This window comes from Mercurialis annua, linkage group LG1-X, assembly GCF_937616625.2.
Source record: "Mercurialis annua linkage group LG1-X, ddMerAnnu1.2, whole genome shotgun sequence".
NCBI lineage: Eukaryota > Viridiplantae > Streptophyta > Magnoliopsida > Malpighiales > Euphorbiaceae > Mercurialis > Mercurialis annua.
The window spans coordinates 26,154,772-26,173,454 of record NC_065570.1 but is presented as its reverse complement, the minus strand read 5'-3'; the positions used below and the strand labels follow the sequence as shown (position 1 = coordinate 26,173,454).

At 36.9% G+C, this 18,683-nt stretch overlaps 1 protein-coding gene across 1 annotated transcript; it reads left to right on the top strand.

Moving 5' to 3' along the window:
- Nucleotides 1-2,479: 2,479 nt before the first annotated feature.
- On the top strand, nt 2,480-5,266 carry LOC126667452 (uncharacterized mitochondrial protein AtMg00860-like). Its single transcript, XM_050360429.1, has 3 exons — nt 2,480-2,539; nt 4,594-4,758; nt 4,847-5,266. Exons 1-3 carry the CDS (start codon nt 2,480-2,482, stop codon nt 5,264-5,266), a joined length of 645 nt encoding a protein of 214 aa, XP_050216386.1.
- The last annotated feature ends 13,417 nt before the right edge of the window (nt 5,267-18,683 follow it).

Sequence of the window (18,683 nt, the reverse complement as noted above, 5' to 3'; positions counted from 1 at the left end):
CCGTCAAAATCTAAAATTTCCATTTTCGACACAAAGTGGCTAAATTACCACTTTGGTCCCTGCACTTTATTTTGGCTTTACTTGACATTTTTCTTTTCAATTCCAATTCTGTCTTTAGAATTGAAATGTATTATTAAATTCCTCGCATATAATCCTTTTCAAAACCGACCTGCTAAAACTTATTTATCGGAAAACTTCCCGGTAACGCCACTCTGACGAATCCAAACTGGACACGTGGTCCAATTAGATAATTAAAAATTTTGGGGTATTACACTGGCCATAGAGGCCGTGGTTATGCAAATCGAGGAGGAAGAAACGGCGGAGGTCGCAGAACTGGTCAGATTTCACAGGCTGGTGGAAGTCAGGCCAGGGTTTTTGCACTGAATCCTCAGGAAGCTCAGGCTTCCAATGCATTTGTGCAAGGTACCTTTCCTATCGCTTCTCAAGATGCATTAGTTTTGTTTGATCCGGGCGCTACGCATTCATTTGTTTCACCTAGCTTCGCTAGTAAGTTAGGAATGCAACCAATGTACCTTAAGAACCGTTTGTCAGTAGCCACCCCAGTCGGTGAAAGTGTAGATGTTAGTATCGTTTATCCCTCTTGTCCGGTGAAGGTTCAAGAACGAGATTTACTTATGGACTTGATATTACTTGAAGTATTATCTTTTGACGTCATACTAGGAATGGATTGGCTAGATAAACACTATGCCAATGTGGATTGTCGGAAGAAGACAGTAGCGTTCAACACTACTAAAAAACAGCCATTTAGCGACGGATTTTTCCGTCGCTAAATGGCTAAATTCCGTCGCTAAACGTGTTTAGCGACGGCTAAATATCCGGTCGCCAATTTTGCAGCGACCAAATACTTTTTTTTTTGCGACGGATTTAAAAAAATTTGCGACGGATTTTGCGACGGATTTAAATCCGTCGCAAATTTTTAAAAATAAAAAAAAATTATTTTTTAATAAAAATCGTAAAATGAAATATTATTTAAACGGTCAACCACCGTCACACACCCACTGGCTATACAACACACACCAGCATTGACCCGCAAATATCGCAAATTTTCCAACTTCCAAGTAGGTCACCCATCCTTCACATTACTCCCATCCACTCCTCTTTAACTTTGTAGTTCCCCCGCGCGTGACTCTAACTTATCCAGCTCAGATTCTTGTTTTATATCTATGTATATTATATTTAAATATAACAAAAAGGTACTCCCGCAATTTACTCCCATATTATATAAAATAATTATTTTTTCATACTAATTATTTTTAAATAAAATAAATTATTTTTTAATAAAATAAATTATTTTTAATAATTATTTTAAATAAAAACAACAAATTATTACTATTACACTTTACTCCCACATTCTAATATAATAATTTTGTTATAAATAATTATTTTATTAATAAATAATTATAATAAATAAATAATTATTTTTAAATAAATAATTATAATAAATAAATAATTATTTTATTAATAAATAATTACAAAAAATAATTTTTTAATAAATTGTTTTATAATTAATATTGTTTTTATTAATAAATATTTGTTTTAATAAATATATTTTTCATTATAATGTTTTTAATAAAAATAATACTTTTAGCGACGGATTTAGTAATCCGTCGCTAAAAGTAAGCATTTAGCGACGGATGTGGTATTCCGTCGCTAAATGTATTACTTTTAGCGACGGATTACAAAATCCGTCGCTAAAAGTGAAAAATAAATTGGCGGGATTCATCCCGCCACTTTTAGCGACGAAAATCCGTCGCTAAAAGTGGCGGGATGAATCCCGCCAATTTTATTTAGGATTTAGCGACGGATTTTGAATCCGTCGCTAAATCCGTCGCAAATTTTGATTTTAGCGACGGATTTCAAATCCGTCGCTAAAATCCGTCGCAAATCGACTGTTTTCTAGTAGTGCAACACGCTTGGAATTGAACCAGTTTCAATTCAGGGTGATAAGACGGAATCTCCTACAAGTATTATTTCAGCAATTAAAGCTTGTCGTATGTTAAGGAAGGGATGCCAAGGATTCCTAGCCATATGTAATACCCCAAAATATTTTAAGATAATTATGTCGTGCCACGTGTTGTGATTTCCGATAAATTAAATTAAGGAGAATTTAAATTAATTATATCGGAAATTCAAGAATAAAATTTAATGAGTCAATTAGCGGGATTAAAGGAGTTAATTTGAAAAGTTGGATGTGGAAGCATTTTGGGACTAAATTGTAAATTTTGAAAAGTTTAGGGGCTAAAGTGCAAATTAGCCAATTAACCCCGAAAATAGAAATTTGAGGATTTTCGATGGAAATCTATATTTTAAGTTAGTATTATTTATTCGGAGATAAATAATACGTATTTGAATTAATAGAAAGATTAATTGAATAAGTTTTGGATTAAATTGCAAGCTTTGAAAAGTTTCAAGGACCAAAGCGCAATTTAGCCAGGTTATATATAAGATAACCTTCATAATGAAGGAATCAGAACCTTCATCTCCTTTCCTTCTTTCTCTCGTTCTCAACGGCGATAACGTATGGTTCGTCGCGCGATTTTCGTTTCTCGTCCGTTTCCGACGTTTTATAACTCCAAACGATCGTATTTCGACGGGTAATCACGGTAAGCTTGACGTTTTACCGTTCGTCGAATATATTTTAAGTTATATCGATTCAAAGTTTTAGGCCACGAAACGATTTTATCGTTTTATCGAGTTTAAGATTGATATATAGTGTTTTGAGCTTAGAATACGCGTTTTGGTTGAGTTTGGAGCGTTTTTACGTATATAGGAGGTCGGAAACCTCGGAAATCGATTCCGGGGGATCGTGCACGACAGTACACGATCGTGTACTTGTGGTACACGAACGTGTACCATCAATGGTACACGAACGTGTACCAAGGTACACGAACGTGTACCAACATGTGGTACACGACCGTGTACCAACATGTGGTACACGACCGTGTACCAAGGTACACGAACGTGTACCATCAAGGTACACGAACGTGTACCTCCCTGCACGAGCGTGCACCCTCCGATTCTCGCACCCTGAATTTTCGTACCTCGATTGAATTAATGGAATTCACGTATTGAATCGGAAATCGAATAGTAGTTAACCTAATGAGGTTATAAAAAGATTGAATTAGAAGTAAATTGCGATCCGTAAACGAGTTTGATATCATTTAATGGGATATGCGTGAGAAGCACGACGATTAATGAAAGTAAAATGTGTCGAGTATCGAGTCTAGAGTCAATCTTAGAATAGGATTCTGATGTGAGTCAAATGTTTTGAAATTGTTTTAGATCCGGCGAGGCAAGAAGCAGCTGGACCAGTAGTTCGGGAAGCTTGACGTTCTAAAGCCCCGACGTATTTTTGGATAAGCGTTTTCTGTGAGTTTATATGATTTGCTTTTAAAGTATATGTTTAAGCAATTATTTTATATTGCTTATTAATTGAACTGCATGTTTTATATGTGAAACTTTTATACGAATTGCATATGCTTGATTTGAAACCAGTATTGATCCGATGGAACGTGCTACCTATTGGGCGACAATAGGACTGTGTGATCACCAGTTTTTGATATAACTCAGCTGGGAGCTGATGATGAATATGACATTTACGATTGGGTTATGATTTCGATACGAGAGAGTACTCGGCTACGGTGTAGTCTGGAGTCCCCGTATCTAGTGGCTGGGCCACCAGCGAGTTGGACTCGCAATTGATATTTATGATTGGGTTGATCGATTGATTATTAGTATGTATGAGGATTAAGGTTTCATTCGGATCCTGTACTTGGATGCATACGATTAAGTATCGTTTATGATTTTATTTGAATACTTATTAGTAAATGTATGAACTAACTCAGTATATCCCAATATACTGACCCCTCACAGATTTCCTTTCAGGATAAAGACGCTTTGAAGCAACGGACTTCTATCCTACTTCCAGAAGTCTGTATTTTTGAGTATGTAAAGAAATAGTACTTTACTCTTAGAGCTGCAGTAGATAAGTTTTTTTGTAAGTCAGCTTGTATGTGTAGTTTTCTGTAAATATAACTTTAATGTTTTAAAGTTTTAAACGTTTTACGCTTGCTGCGTTATATATATTGTGACTGCCAGAGGATATGTGTGCCTGGCATGTGTGCTTCTGCATGACACGTGTTTATTTATGTCATGCATGACACGTGTTTTTAGGCTTGCTACGGGTTTCGGAGCAACCACTCCCATTCCCTAGCGCCGGTCTCGGCTCTGAGATTGGGTCGTGACACCATAGTACGTGACGCGGAGAATAAAAGCGTAAGTTTAAGTGATGTACGAGTGGTATCTAAATATCAAGACGTTTCTCCAGAAGAATTACCTGGATTACCCCTAGATCACGAGATTGAGTTCTGTATCGAATTAGCTCCAGGCACAAAGCCAATATTGATACCTCCTTATTGTATTGCGCCGGTAGAGCTCAAAAAGTTGAAAGATCAACTAGAAGAGTTATTTGATCGTGGTTTTATCAGACTGAGTGTATCCCCATGGGGTTCACCAGTGTTATTTGTGAAAAAGAAAGATTGATCGCTTCGACTTTGCATCGATTATCGGCAGTTGAATAACGAAACGATCAAGAACAAGTATCTATTGCCTAGAATCGACAATTTGTTCGACCAGCTACAAGGAGCAAAGTATTTCTCCAAGATTTACTTAAGGTCAGGTTATCATCATCAAAAGATTCACGATGATGATATCCAGAAGACTGCTTTGACACTACGAGTTTCTCGTTATTTCATTCGGATTGACCAATGCGCCAACAACATTCATGGATTTGATGAATAGAATATTCAAGCCATTCTTGGACCAGTTCGTGATCGTATTTATTGATGATATTTTGATCTATTCACGTACGGAAGAAGAGCATGCACAACATTTGTGGATAGTACTACAGACACTAAGAGAATATCAGCTTCATGCCAAATTCTCTAAGTGTGAATTTTTGCTAAAGGAAGTAGCTTTCTTGGGTCATGTGATATCACAAAGCGGTATTAAGGTTGACCCAAAGAAGATTGAAGCCGTGATAGAGTGGAAACTACCTGACTCAGTTACTGAAGTCCGAAGTTTCCTCGGATTAGCGGGGTACTATAGACGATTTGTACAGGATTTTTCAAAGATCGCTGTACCTTTGACAAAGCTGACTCAGAAGAATGCGAAATTAAACTGGACGGACCAGTGTGAGCTCAGTTTCCTGAAACTGAAAGAGTGTCTGACAATGGCACTGTCATGACCCAATTTATTAAGCCGAGACCGGCGCTAGGGAATGGGAGTGGTAGCTCCGAAACTCGTAGCAAGCCTGAAACCACCTAAAATATTTCGCAAATAAAAGTATAATATATAATATATATTAAAACATTTTTGGAAGAACTCTTTTAAATAGTATACATTTAGATATTAAAGTATCATATCAGAGTTTACAATATAAAATATCATTTGAAGTTAAAGCGTCCATTTAATATTGACAACTACTGAATACTGCAGCTCTAGGAACTCATACTTGTGCAAGTCCAATGACTTCTGGCACAATGGAGATGGCTTGTCTGATCCGACTTCTAATACCTGCAAACATCAGAGTGAGGGGTCAGTATTTGGGAAAATACTGAGTGAGTTTGCAAGTTACTCATGGTATTATCAAAATATAGCATTGCATGCTTAATACGTATATAATATAACATAAGTGGATAACAAACATTTTTAATTTCAATGTGTGAGTCCAACTCACTAGATACAGGGACTCCAGACTACACCGTAGCCGAGTTCTCTCTCGTATAGAATTTTAAAGTGTGAGTCCCACTCACTGGTGGGTCCAAACCACTGAATACGGGGCTTAGGTTACACCGTAACTGAGTTCACCCTTGTATCGTATTCGTATCATATCATGCATAAAGATATTAAATCTTAATCACAAAGTCAGGCACTCTAGACTGACTCACTAATGATCACGCAGCCTATTGACACCCTATAGGTAGTTGGTCTCTTCGGACCGCACACTAGACACTCATCTTCAAAACAACGAATATAACAGCATTCATATAAGCAATTTCATCAAACATAATCCCTTATACGAACGAATCATCTTCATACGATATATTGACAATAATATTCATATTGTATGAATTTAACTTTTATAATAATAATACGTGAAAGTAAATTTGCCACTCACAGTGACCGCTTTCCGAATAATAATAGTATAAAGATCCCATGAACACGAGCTCCATGTGTCGATTGATCCTTTAGCTATTCCAGCTTGTCGGTCTAGTAACTCGTCGATGAGTCAGTTACTTATCCGATTTACCTTGATTTGAAGCTTAACGATGATAGAGAATCGAATTCTGAACGAATCGATATGAAGAACGCTCGATTTGGATGAGAAACGGCGAAACCGCGGCGGATCGTAATCGATCGTCGTTTTTCCTTTCTCTGAACCATTTCTTTCTTTCCTCTTCTCTGCATGATTCCAGCTTCTTCAAATGATTCATATATATTTGGCTAATTAGCCATTTTGGTCCTTTAACTCTTTAACTTAAATCATTTTCTCTTCTAAACTTTCTAATTTAACCAAATAATTAAATTATCCTTTTTAACTCGATTACTCACGTATAATTTATATTTATATAAATAATACTAACTCAAAATTATTATCTTCCGTCAATAATCTTTTAATTACTATTCTCGAGTTTTAATTGGCTAATTTATATTTTAGCCCTTCAACTTTTCAAAAGTTGCAATTTAGTCCAAAACGCATCCGCGTCCAAATTTTAAAAGGTCTCCGATTGACCCGAAACTTTTACCACATATATTATAAAACATTTCGCGGACCTTGGCGAAATAATTTTCATTTTGGAATTTACATGGTTAAATTACCACTTCAGTCCCTGAACTCTAATTTGGGACTTTTCTTGACATTTTTCCATTTAACTTAAATTCCAACTTTAGAATTGGAATATAATATTAAATTTCGCATAATTAATTTCCAAAGACCGATCTACTAAAAACTTATTTACCTTAATTTCTTGGAAATTATTTCCGATGTCGTCACCCTGGCGAATCAGAACTGAACACATGGTCCTATTAAATACTTAAATATTTTGGGTATTACATTTTTCCCCCCTTTATAAAAATTTGTTCTCGAATTTTCATATACTCTTCTTACTTATTTTAATCCACATACATAATTATACCGTATATCTTACGATACTTGTTGGCGTGTGGAGTTATTATTCCAATTCGGTACTTCTTGTACATTAATGTCAATTGTCATTGACGACCTTCATATCCTTATCTCTTTATGTGACCTTTTTCTCTTGTATCTTGGATACATAATTCTTTCATCTGTTCTTTGTCTGATATCTATTACTATGAACTTTGTATTCATAATTGAACTTTCAGTTCCTTACTGATGTTCATTGGTAGTTCGTTCTAATGACGTCTCATCACTAAAGATGATAGTCCTGATTCTTAGGTTTTTCTTATTCATCGCCGGCTGATGTAGACAACCCCTTAGTTCGCACTATTCAATCTTCTTCATTCAGTCGTTATTACGACTTGATCTTGATTTCAAACATCTTATCTTATGATAATATTAGTCGTATACATATGTACTTACGACTCTCTATCCTTGATTCTTTACTTTTGTTCAATACGTCGAATCCTATCATTGTTCCTTGTTAAGTAATGTGAATACTCAATTGGCTCATGCTTCTCTACTTAAGTAGTTCCTTTTGTATTAATGTTGCTGTCATCCGATTGTTTTTCATCGTAGTGCTAGGAACTTATTCCCTTAACCGTTATCCTCTTTTGTATTACTATTACTTCTCTTACTGTCACTTATCTTGGTTATTCATGAGGTGAATCCTCACATATCCTTATAAGGTCTTTATTTACTTTTATTATCATGTAGCGTTAGCTTACTTCTCATTACTATCCACGATATGGTTACTTCACTTGTTATTCTTGCTTTTATCCATATCGTAGATGTACTTCTTTGTAATTTTCCTTTGACCTCTTGTCTTAGTCAACCAATAGGATTAATAGCTTAAATGCTATGATCCTATGGTATTCTTCTTGCGTTCCTTATTCGCGCTTCTATCGTGTCTCGTAATTATGTTCTATTGCATTCTTTGCCTTCCTTCTCATCGCATCTTGTATATTGTGTATTACTCACTTTTAATATCCACAACATCGATCATAATAGAGAGTTGTTGCCTTCTTTGTCTGAATTTCTCGATGTAGTGCGTTCTTAGTCGTATATGTATCATCTGATCGTATTTGTATTGTCTTCATGGCTGTCTGTAAAGTCGATCTTATACTTGTATCATCTCGTATTTCAAATATTTCTTGTTTCAGCACTCTGAACGTCGATCTCCAATTAAATAATGGATCGCAGTTTCTTTTGCTTGAATTATCGACGGCGTGCGCTCTCGATTGTTTACATCTTATACTATTGTGCTTTTACTGACATCTTAACTGTCAATAAAATCTCATCTTATGTCTCGTTCCTCTTTATCCTTCTTTGTTTCTATGTGTCCGCGACTATATAGAATTCCATTTTCTAATCCCCTTTTGAACTCTTCACGTGACTTTTCTCGTTTTCTTTTCCTCAATCACTCTTATCGAGTTCCTTGCGTCATACGCAGGTTGTTCATACTTTCTTAACAATAATTACTTTAACTGATCTCTTATAATCCATAATCTACCGTTGAATCTTTATACCTTATCATATATGTCATATACTTTTGGTACTCTCTTGACTGTACGCAAAAAGTTAGTGGAATACAGTCCCACTGGTAGCATTCCTCGTGCACAGGAGCGCATTTGCCTCCTAACCTGATTCAGAGCCACTTGTGCCTGACCGTTGACTATCTCTGCATCTTCCCTTAGATTGTGATATTTCCGTACACTGGACAAGAAATGCTTATTCCGGTACTCCTCGACATCGGACTCGTCTAATAACTCTCCTTCCCCGAAGTCCTCTTCCTGAGGATCTCCTTCTGGGACTATATCAAACAAGTTTGTTCGTGTCTAACACATCTTAATCCTTTAAGGATCATAATCAATCTTCTATATCGATCAAATTTAAAGTTTAAGGTTTAGCACTTCACAAGCATCCTTTACATTTGAACTTTCCACCGCCTACTGTTTCGCTTCATAATTGATACCTTGAGGTTGAAGTTTCAACTTTTAATCCACCGCAACTGCAGTTCTTGTAATTTATCTCTCGATCTTTCTTATCGTATATTTCAATTACTCATTTTCATTATATTTTCTAATCTAAGTACCTTATTCTTTCCCGATTATCCTTAACCGGAACTAATGGTAAAACGAGTTCCTCAAGTCGGGTCACAAACTTAATTCATACTATCTAATCTATTACTGCTCTAATTACTTGTCAAACTATTCATGGGTTTAAACCTTTCATCAACATCTTAATCAACAATAGTATTTATCCTTCATTCGTTCGATGTATACGAACATGTTACTTTACTTTTCCTAGAGGATCTAGCATACCGCTTGATCCGTCAAACTCTTTTAGTCTTAACCTGTCTATATCAATATCAAACCTCTTTACATTTCCTAGAGGATCTAGCATACCGCTTGATCCGTCAAACTCTTTTAGTCTTAACCTATGTATATCAATATCAAACCTTTATAGGTGTCCCTTTCTTCACGTTGATACTATCTTTATATCCATCGTCCTCTTATTGACATATAATTCCTTATATCAGTTACTTTTACGGCTAACTGATTCATAACGACATTGGGTTACTGCGGTACTTTCAATGCCTGTATATTCCGACCTTATCTAGTTATGTTCCCATTGACCTTCATCTCGTTTCTGGCCTTTACTGGTCAACTGGACTGGGTTGCATTCGCTTTTGTTACCTCGATCTTCTTCTCGCGCCTCACATACTTTCTATGCAACAGCGCGCGTTCGTGCATTTCTATGTTCATAATATAGCGATTATATAAAGGAATACTGATAAATTCCTTAAAATATAACACCTACTAACCATCACGATTAATCATTGTCCACGTACGTTGGACTTTAGGAACATCTCCTTCCTTTTGGCCTTCTATGATTACGTCTCTTATTGTAAGTCTTCTGAGTGTTTTAACTCATCGTAGACTTAGCAAATTATCAAAACATATACTCGCACTGTATATGTTATACGCATATTACTATCATAGCTATAAGCATCTATGTTGACCGGATTCAAGAAAATCAGTGTTCCCTAGATTTCCTTGATTACGCATCATAACTTAAGTCTTGCGAGCATATCGCTCACATGGACTTAATTAAAAATCAAGAATATCAAAACACAACATACATGTTCTAACTCGTTGTTAATCAAATATGAATTATTATCCGAACACATTTACTATTCTAATTGTATACTAGTCTATTTAATCTAGGCTAAGTTCATATCCTATACGTATTCATTAGCCTCGTAGCCTTGATCGCAGCTTGCTCGCGAGCACTTCACTTCTGTCACAGAGTTCTGGTCTAGGTATACTTACATATAAACAAAACTTCTTGAAAACTCTTTCAAATAAAACGACTCATTTGAAAATTTCATTTAAATCTTAGCAAAATTGTGCACTAGGGTGATGACGTCTCTCATCCCCAAAGAGTTGTCATATCCTTGTCGGAGCATAATGCATATGATGCATGTCCTATTAATGCATGAATTGATGTATGCAGTGATGCATTCCTATCAATGTCGTGGCAATCATGTATTTTTGTATCGGGTCTAGGCACAATTATGCTTTCAGAATCGTTAAACAAATAACTTTTAAAAGTTATAAACTTCGAGTTTTGTAAGTTTTCTAGACCTTTGAACTCTGTACCTGACAAGTTCTTCCACTTCTATAACTTTACATTTCTTCCTCATACTCTTTCTGATATTTTGATCAATCGAATTCAATAGCATCACTCGCGTTATTTGATGCTAAGCACACACATATATATATGACATCAAATTGCAATCATATCAATTATATTCTATTCATAGGAGGCAATAGCTCTCCTAGAAACTTCATTTCAAAAAACATATCATGTATGCCTGTCTCATCGAAACAACATATACGTATATATCTCGTTGTTACTGGCGTTTTGCGTTTGTAACAACAAGCGTGTGAAATGCGGGCGTGCCAGGAAGCGGATTCCAAAATGTAACTTAACTTCTTAAACGAGCGATTGGGGTTTGGTTAACCTTATAACAAGTACTCCAATCAAGTGATGCTAAAACAAAGAATCCAATTGTAAATGTGTTTACTAATTGAATGAAATGAAAATACAAGTGTTTGAGTAGAAATTGCAAAAGTTCAATCGTAAAGTTCTTTACTGATTGAAGAAAACTGAGAATGCTAAGTGTTGAGTGTTTTTGCCTTTGGGCTGGTTTTTGTTGGATTTGATCGGGGGTTTTCTCTTCCTGCTCTTGTCCTATTAATAGATTTTATCACTTGAAAACTGTTGCTTCATCTTTCAACTGCACACGTTCTTTTCCACCTTCAAAAACTGCCAATCGTGTCTTGTTGCTTCTGCTCGTGCTTTTTGACTTCTAATCTTCTGAAAATAACCTTCTTGGGCTTATGGGCCATTTAAAACATAATTTAATGGCCATTTAGAACATGAGCTTAACCTTCTGAAAATGGACTTAGGCCTTTTGAAACTTCTAGGAATAACTCGTCAACTTCTGGAATCAACCTCTGAAACCAATCATCTAAAATCAACCTCTGAAATAGATTGAGTCAACCTTTGGAATTAACTTCTGGAAATTAACTTCTGAAATTAAACTTCTGGAGTAGTCAACTTCTAGAAATTAACTCCTGGAGCCGACCTCTGGAAATCAACCTCTAGAAATTAAACTCTAGAAATTAACCTGTGGAAATCAACTTCTGGAGTCAAACTAATCAACCTCTTAAAATAAACCTCTGAAATTATCTTTGGTCAAATCTTAGCCAAAACCTCTGAAATAAACCTCTGAAATTATCTTTCGTCAAATCTTGGTCAAAACCTCTGAAATAAACCTCTGAAATATCTTTGGTCAAATCTTAGCCAATTATACACGGTAGCTTTTTCCTATCTTTTAAAAGAATATGGGCTTTTATGGCCTTTTGGCCATATTTTTAATTTTGGTGCAAACAATGCCCCCTATATAATTGGCTTTTTAGGAATAAAGCCATTTATATATTTTCTTTAAGCCAAAATTATTTTCTTTTAGAGATTTTAGAAGGTCAAGAGAATTTCACTCCTTCTCCAAAACCTCAAGCAAACCCTAATTCCCAAAAATTTAAAATCATTTTTCTTCTCAATCCACCAAGCATTGATCCCCAAGATTTGTCTAGCTTAGTTAAATAAAATCCACCAACCTCCGGCTACCACCACGTTGCCGGCAGTCAGCAGCCCGCGCTCGCCAAGCTTTACAGCGGCATCGACAACCTCCAGCTCTTCTCACCCAGCTCCAACGGCAGCCTTCACGCCATCCACAACACATCTCCCATGACGTGCGGCGATTCTGGCGACCCAACAGCAGTAGCGTGGTTCTCCTTTGCTTCCGTCAGCGGCAGCAGGTTGCTCGCCATCGCCCAGCTGCTACAGCAAATATCTCGCCAGCAAACCCAGCCAAAGCTTCGCCCAGCAGCTTGCAATCTTTATACACAGTGGCTCTAAAATCAGCGGTAATTTTTTTTTTTTAATCTTACTTTCATTAATATGTTTCTGAACATCTTGGCCAACCTCTAAAATCAATCTCTGGCCAAACCTCTAAAGTCAACCTCTAGAATCAACCTCTGGCCAAACTTCTAGAGTCAACCTCTGGCCAAACTTCTAGAATCAACCTCTGGCCAAACCTCTAGAGTCAACCTCTGGCCAAACTTCTAGAGTCAACCTCTAAAATCAACCTCTGGCCAAACTTCTAGAGTCAACCTCTGGCCAAACTTCTAGAGTCAACCTCTAGAATCAACCTCGCCAATTATAGAGTCAACCTCTAGAATCAACCTCTGGCCAAACTTCTAGAGTCAACCTCTAAAATTAACCTCTGGCCAAACTTCTAGAGTCAACCTCTGGCCAAACTTCTAGAGTAAACCTATAGAATCAACCTCGCCAATTATAGAGTCAACCTCTAGAATCAACTTATGGCCAAACTTCTAGAGTCAACCAAAACTTTAGATTCAACCTCTGGCCAAATCTCTAGAGTCAACCTCTCGAGTCAACTTCTGAAATTAACTTCTGGATTCAACCTCTAGAGTCAACTTCTGAAATTAACCTCTGAAATTAATTATTTTTTAGAAGAATGGCTAGAGGCCATTAAATTACAACTAAGAAAATGAAAATACTAGTTTAGCCAAGATAGCTAAACTCCTAGAACTTTAATTATAAAAATGGCTAAAAGCCATTACATTACAACTTGTGTCAAAATGGAAATTAATGAAAATGTATTGGTTTAGCCAAAACAGCCAAACTTTTAAGACTTTGATGATACATTTGGCTAAAAGCCATTGTTACAACTCATGTAATGACATTTCTAAAAACACACTTGCATATTCTCCAGTAGATGTATGGCTAAAAGTCATTAAGTCATATGGTGGGATTGTACTTCTTCAAGTATTTTTCATTGATGAATTTTTTATGAGGCTCACCCTCTAGACTTGATAGCCAGTATGCGTTACCACCTTGTGGACCAAGAATGGTCCTTCCCAGTTGGTAGACCATTTCTCATATTCTCTGTCTTTAGTATCAGGGGGGGTAGAATCAATTTCCATACTAGCTCATCTTCTTGAAATGTTACTTCGGCATCAAGAACCTCTGCCGAATTACTCTCCTCCATAATATGCTGCATACGTTCCATCAAAATTGCAGATGCAGCTGCTACAAACTCACCAGAGGTGAGCTTAACTATGAATTTCTTCAATAGTGATGGAGGAGCACGGTTTGTTGTATGGAATAATAGCCGTTGATTCTAATATTTTCTCTGCTTTCTTTTTAACCTCTTGATGAATCTCTAGAGGTTTATTTTTCTTTAGTTGGCCTTTTCTATTTTTTCCAGTAAAATGAATGGGGCCAACATAGGAATCATAGTAGCAAATTTCCACCATGTTAGTGGCAGTGGTGAATGGTTTAATATTCACTACCGATCCCTTGTCAATAAGATGGGGAAAATAGTTGCCTCCTAAGCCTAGAGGTTGATCATAATTTTCATTAACCTCTGAATCATCTATGTAAGGATGAATGACTTCTCTCACGGCTTCTATGTCAAGTGGCCGTGCTAGAGGTTGGGGAAAATAATTTCCCCCTCTTCCCAGAGGTTGGACATAATTTTTATTAATCTCTAGATTATCCATGTAAGGATGAACGGCTTCTCTCACGGCCTCCATGTCAAGAGGCCGTGTTAGAGGTTGGGGTGGCAGAGGTTGATTCCTCCCTTGGGGAAAATAATTGCCCCTTGTGTCCAGAGGTTGGACATAATTTTTATTAACCTCTGGATCATCCATGGAAGGATGAACGGCTTCTCTTACGGCCTCAAGGTCAAGTGGCCGTGTTAGAGGTTGAGGTGGCAGAGGTGAGTTCTTCCCCTGGGAAAAATAGTTGCCCCCTGTGTCCAGAGGTTGGACATAATTTTTACTATCCTCTAGATCATCCATGGAAGGATGATTAACAGCACCTGCATTAAATGGCCTTTCTTCAGAGGGTGCTTCTCTCATGGCCTCAATGTCAACTGGCCGTGCTAGAGGTTGGAGTGGTAGAGGTTGGTTCCTCCCTTGGGGAAAATAGTTGCCCCCTGTGTCCAGAGGTTGGACATAATTTTGATTAACCTCTGGATCATCCATGGAAGGATGATTAACAGCACCTGCATTATGAAACGGCTTGCAATTTCGGCCAGTTTGATTATTTATTTTAAAAGAGTTAACTTGAGCAAATTCATCTCTTTTATGAGGTGGTACATGCCTTTCTTCAGGAGGTGATGGGTTCGAGATTTGTACATGACTAGTGCTTCCAATCTCTTGAACTCTTCCAGAGGTTTGCCCCCCGAGTCGGTTAGCCGTGTTAACAGCCTCTGGCAATTCATCATCATCCTTTGGGGACGATAATTTCACTGCAACTATTAATTCCGCCAAGTAGCGTTCCATGTCAAACTGCTTCTTGTCCATCACTTCATGCTTCAGTTTCAAAGCAGCCCGAGCATGGTTGAAACTGACATGAGTCTGTTTCATCTCAATCATGGCCTTTGACACCATATCAAGGGCTTCCGCCAATCTCGGCTTAGAATTTCGCCGAGTTGGTGTTGTTGCCTTTCAAAACCTCGTGGTACATCTTCACTCACCTCTCCATGGAGAGGTAAATTTTCTTTCTGGATGTTTCTGACCATGTGAGCCACATAGTCTCCATGTCCTACATATGCAGAAGTAGGATCATCCACTGCATCCTGAGATACAATAACATCTTTTCCTTTCTCACTTCGAGTTCTAGGCATAACTCTTAATGTCCCACTGGGCGTGCCAAAAATTGTTACTGGCGTTTTGCGTTTGTAACAACAAGCGTGTGAAATGCGGGCGTGCCAGGAAGCGGATTCCAAAATGTAACTTAACTTCTTAAACGAGCGATTGGGGTTTGGTTAACCTTATAACAAGTACTCCAATCAAGTGATGCTAAAACAAAGAATCCAATTGTAAATGTGTTTACTAATTGAATGAAATGAAAATACAAGTGTTTGAGTAGAAATTGCAAAAGTTCAATCGTAAAGTTCTTTACTGATTGAAGAAAACTGAGAATGCTAAGTGTTGAGTGTTTTTGCCTTTGGGCTGGTTTTTGTTGGATTTGATCGGGGGTTTTCTCTTCCTGCTCTTGTCCTATTTATAGACTTTATCACTTGAAAACTGTTGCTTCATCTTTCAACTGCACACGTTCTTTTCCACCTTCAAAAACTGCCAATCGTGTCTTGTTGCTTCTGCTCGTGCTTTTTGACTTCTAATCTTCTGAAAATAACCTTCTTGGGCTTATGGGCCATTTAAAACATAATTTAATGGCCATTTAGAACATGAGCTTAACCTTCTGAAAATGGACTTAGGCCTTTTGAAACTTCTAGGAATAACTCGTCAACTTCTGGAATCAACCTCTGAAACCAATCATCTAAAATCAACCTCTGAAATAGATTGAGTCAACCTTTGGAATTAACTTCTGGAAATTAACTTCTGAAATTAAACTTCTGGAGTAGTCAACTTCTAGAAATTAACTCCTGGAGCCGACCTCTGGAAATCAACCTCTAGAAATTAACCTCTAGAAATTAACCTGTGGAAATCAACTTCTGGAGTCAAACTAATCAACCTCTTAAAATAAACCTCTGAAATTATCTTTGGTCAAATCTTAGCCAAAACCTCTGAAATAAACCTCTGAAATTATCTTTCGTCAAATCTTGGTCAAAACCTCTGAAATAAACCTCTGAAATATCTTTGGTCAAATCTTAGCCAATTATACACGGTAGCTTTTTCCTATCTTTTAAAAGAATATGGGCTTTTATGGCCTTTTGGCCATATTTTTAATTTTGGTGCAAACACTCGTATATACGTGTCACAAGAAATAAATAAGTATTTCACAAATCAATTTATCGTGCTTATCACAAAGCAAATCATACTAACGACTTGGATCAGACAAACCTCAATTCTATTGCTGCAGTAGTTCCTAGGTTACTTAACCGACAAACGCATCTTAGCAGAGGTAACTGGACCAACTGCTCTGATATCACAATTGTCACGAGCCAATTTATTAAGCCGAGATCGGCGCTAGGGAATGGGAGTGGTAGCTCCGAAACCCGTAGCAAGCCTGAAACCACTAAATTTTTTCGCAAATAAAAGTATAATATATAATATATATTAAAACATATTCGGAAGAACTCATTTAAATAGTATACTTATAGATATTAAAGTATCATATCAGAGTTTACAATATAAAATATCATTTGAAGTTAAAGCGTCCATCTAATACTGACAACTACTGACTACTGCAGCTCTAGGAACTCATACTTGTGCAAGTCCAATGACGTCTGGCACAATGGAGATGGCTTGTCTGATCCGACTTCTAATACCTGAAAACATCAAAGTGAGGGGTCAGTGTTTGGGAAAATACTGAGTGAGTTTGCAAGTTACTCATGGTATTATCAAAATATAGCATTGCATGCTTAATACGTATATAAATTAATAACATAAGTGGATAACAAACATTTTTAATTTCAATGTGTGAGTCAAACTCACTAGATACGGGGACTCCAAACTACACCATAGCCGAGTGCTCTCTCGTATCGAATTTTAAAGTGTGAGTCAAACTCACTGGTGGGTCCAACCCACTGGTGGATCCAACCCACTAGATACGGGGCTTAGGTTACACCGTAACCTAGTTCACCCTCGTATTGTATTCGTATCATATCATACATAAATATATTAAATCTTAATCACAAAGTCAGGCACTCTAGAGTGAGTCACTAATGATCACGCAGCCTATTGACACCCAATAGGTAGTTGGTCTCTTCGGACCGCACACTAGACACTCATCTTCAAAACAACGAATATAACAGCATTCATATAATCAATTTCATCAAACATAATACCTTATACGAACGAATCATCTTCATGCGATATATTGACAATAATATTCATATTGTATGAAATTAACTTTTATAATAATAATACGCGAAAGTAAATTTGCCACTCACAGTGACCGCTTTCCATATAATAATAGTAATAAAGTGTAATACCCCAAAATATTTTAAGGTAATTAAGTCGTGCCACGTGTCGAAATTTTCGATAAATTAAATTAAGGAGAATTTAATTTAATTATATCGGAAATTCAGAATAAAAATTTAACGAGTCAATTAGCGGGATTTAAGGAATTAAATTTGAAAAGTTGGATGTGGAGATATTTTGGGGCTAAATTGTAAATTTTGAAAAGTTTAGGGGCTAAAGTGCAAATTAGCCAATTAAGCCCGAAAATAGAAATTGGAGGATTTTCGACGAAAATCTATATTTTAAGTTAGTATTATTTATTCGGAGATAAATAATACGTATTTGAACTAATGGAAAGATTAATTGATTTAGATTTGGATTAAATTGCAAGCTTTGAAAAGTTTCAAGGACCAAATGGCAAGTTAGCCATTATACATATAATTCATACCTTCAGATGAAGGTTACAGAACCTTCATCATCTTCATCTCCTTTCTTCGTTTCAAACGGCGATAACGTACGGTTCGTCGCGCGGTTTTCGTTTCTCGTCCGTTTCCGACGTTTTATAACTCCAAACGATCGTATTTTGACGGGTAATCACGGTAAGCTTGACGTTTTATCGTTTAAACGAATATATTTTTAGTTATATCGATTCAAAGTTTTAGGCCACGAAACGATTTTATCGTTTTATCGAGTTTAAGATTGTTATATAGTGTTTTGAGCTTAGAATACGCGTTTTGGTTGAGTTTGGAGCGTTTTTACGTATATAGCAGGTCGGAAACCCCGGAAATCGATTCCGGGGGATCGTGCACGACAGTACACGATCGTGTACTTGTGGTACACGAACGTGTACCATCAATGGTACACGAACGTGTACTAAGGTACACGAACGTGTACCATCATATGGTACACGAACGTGTACCAAGGTACACGAA

Excerpts from the sequence above, each read along its gene's own strand:
- LOC126667452 (XM_050360429.1), top strand. The coding sequence starts at position 2,480 with ATGAAGGAATCAGAACCTTCATCTCCTTTCCTTCTTTCTCTCGTTCTC. Across the intron at positions 2,540-4,593 it reads TCGTTCTCAACGGCGATAAC|TTGAATAACGAAACGATCAA; the intron begins GTATGGTTCGTC and ends GATTATCGGCAG. Across the intron at positions 4,759-4,846 it reads AGACTGCTTTGACACTACGA|TTCGTGATCGTATTTATTGA; the intron begins GTTTCTCGTTAT and ends TTCTTGGACCAG.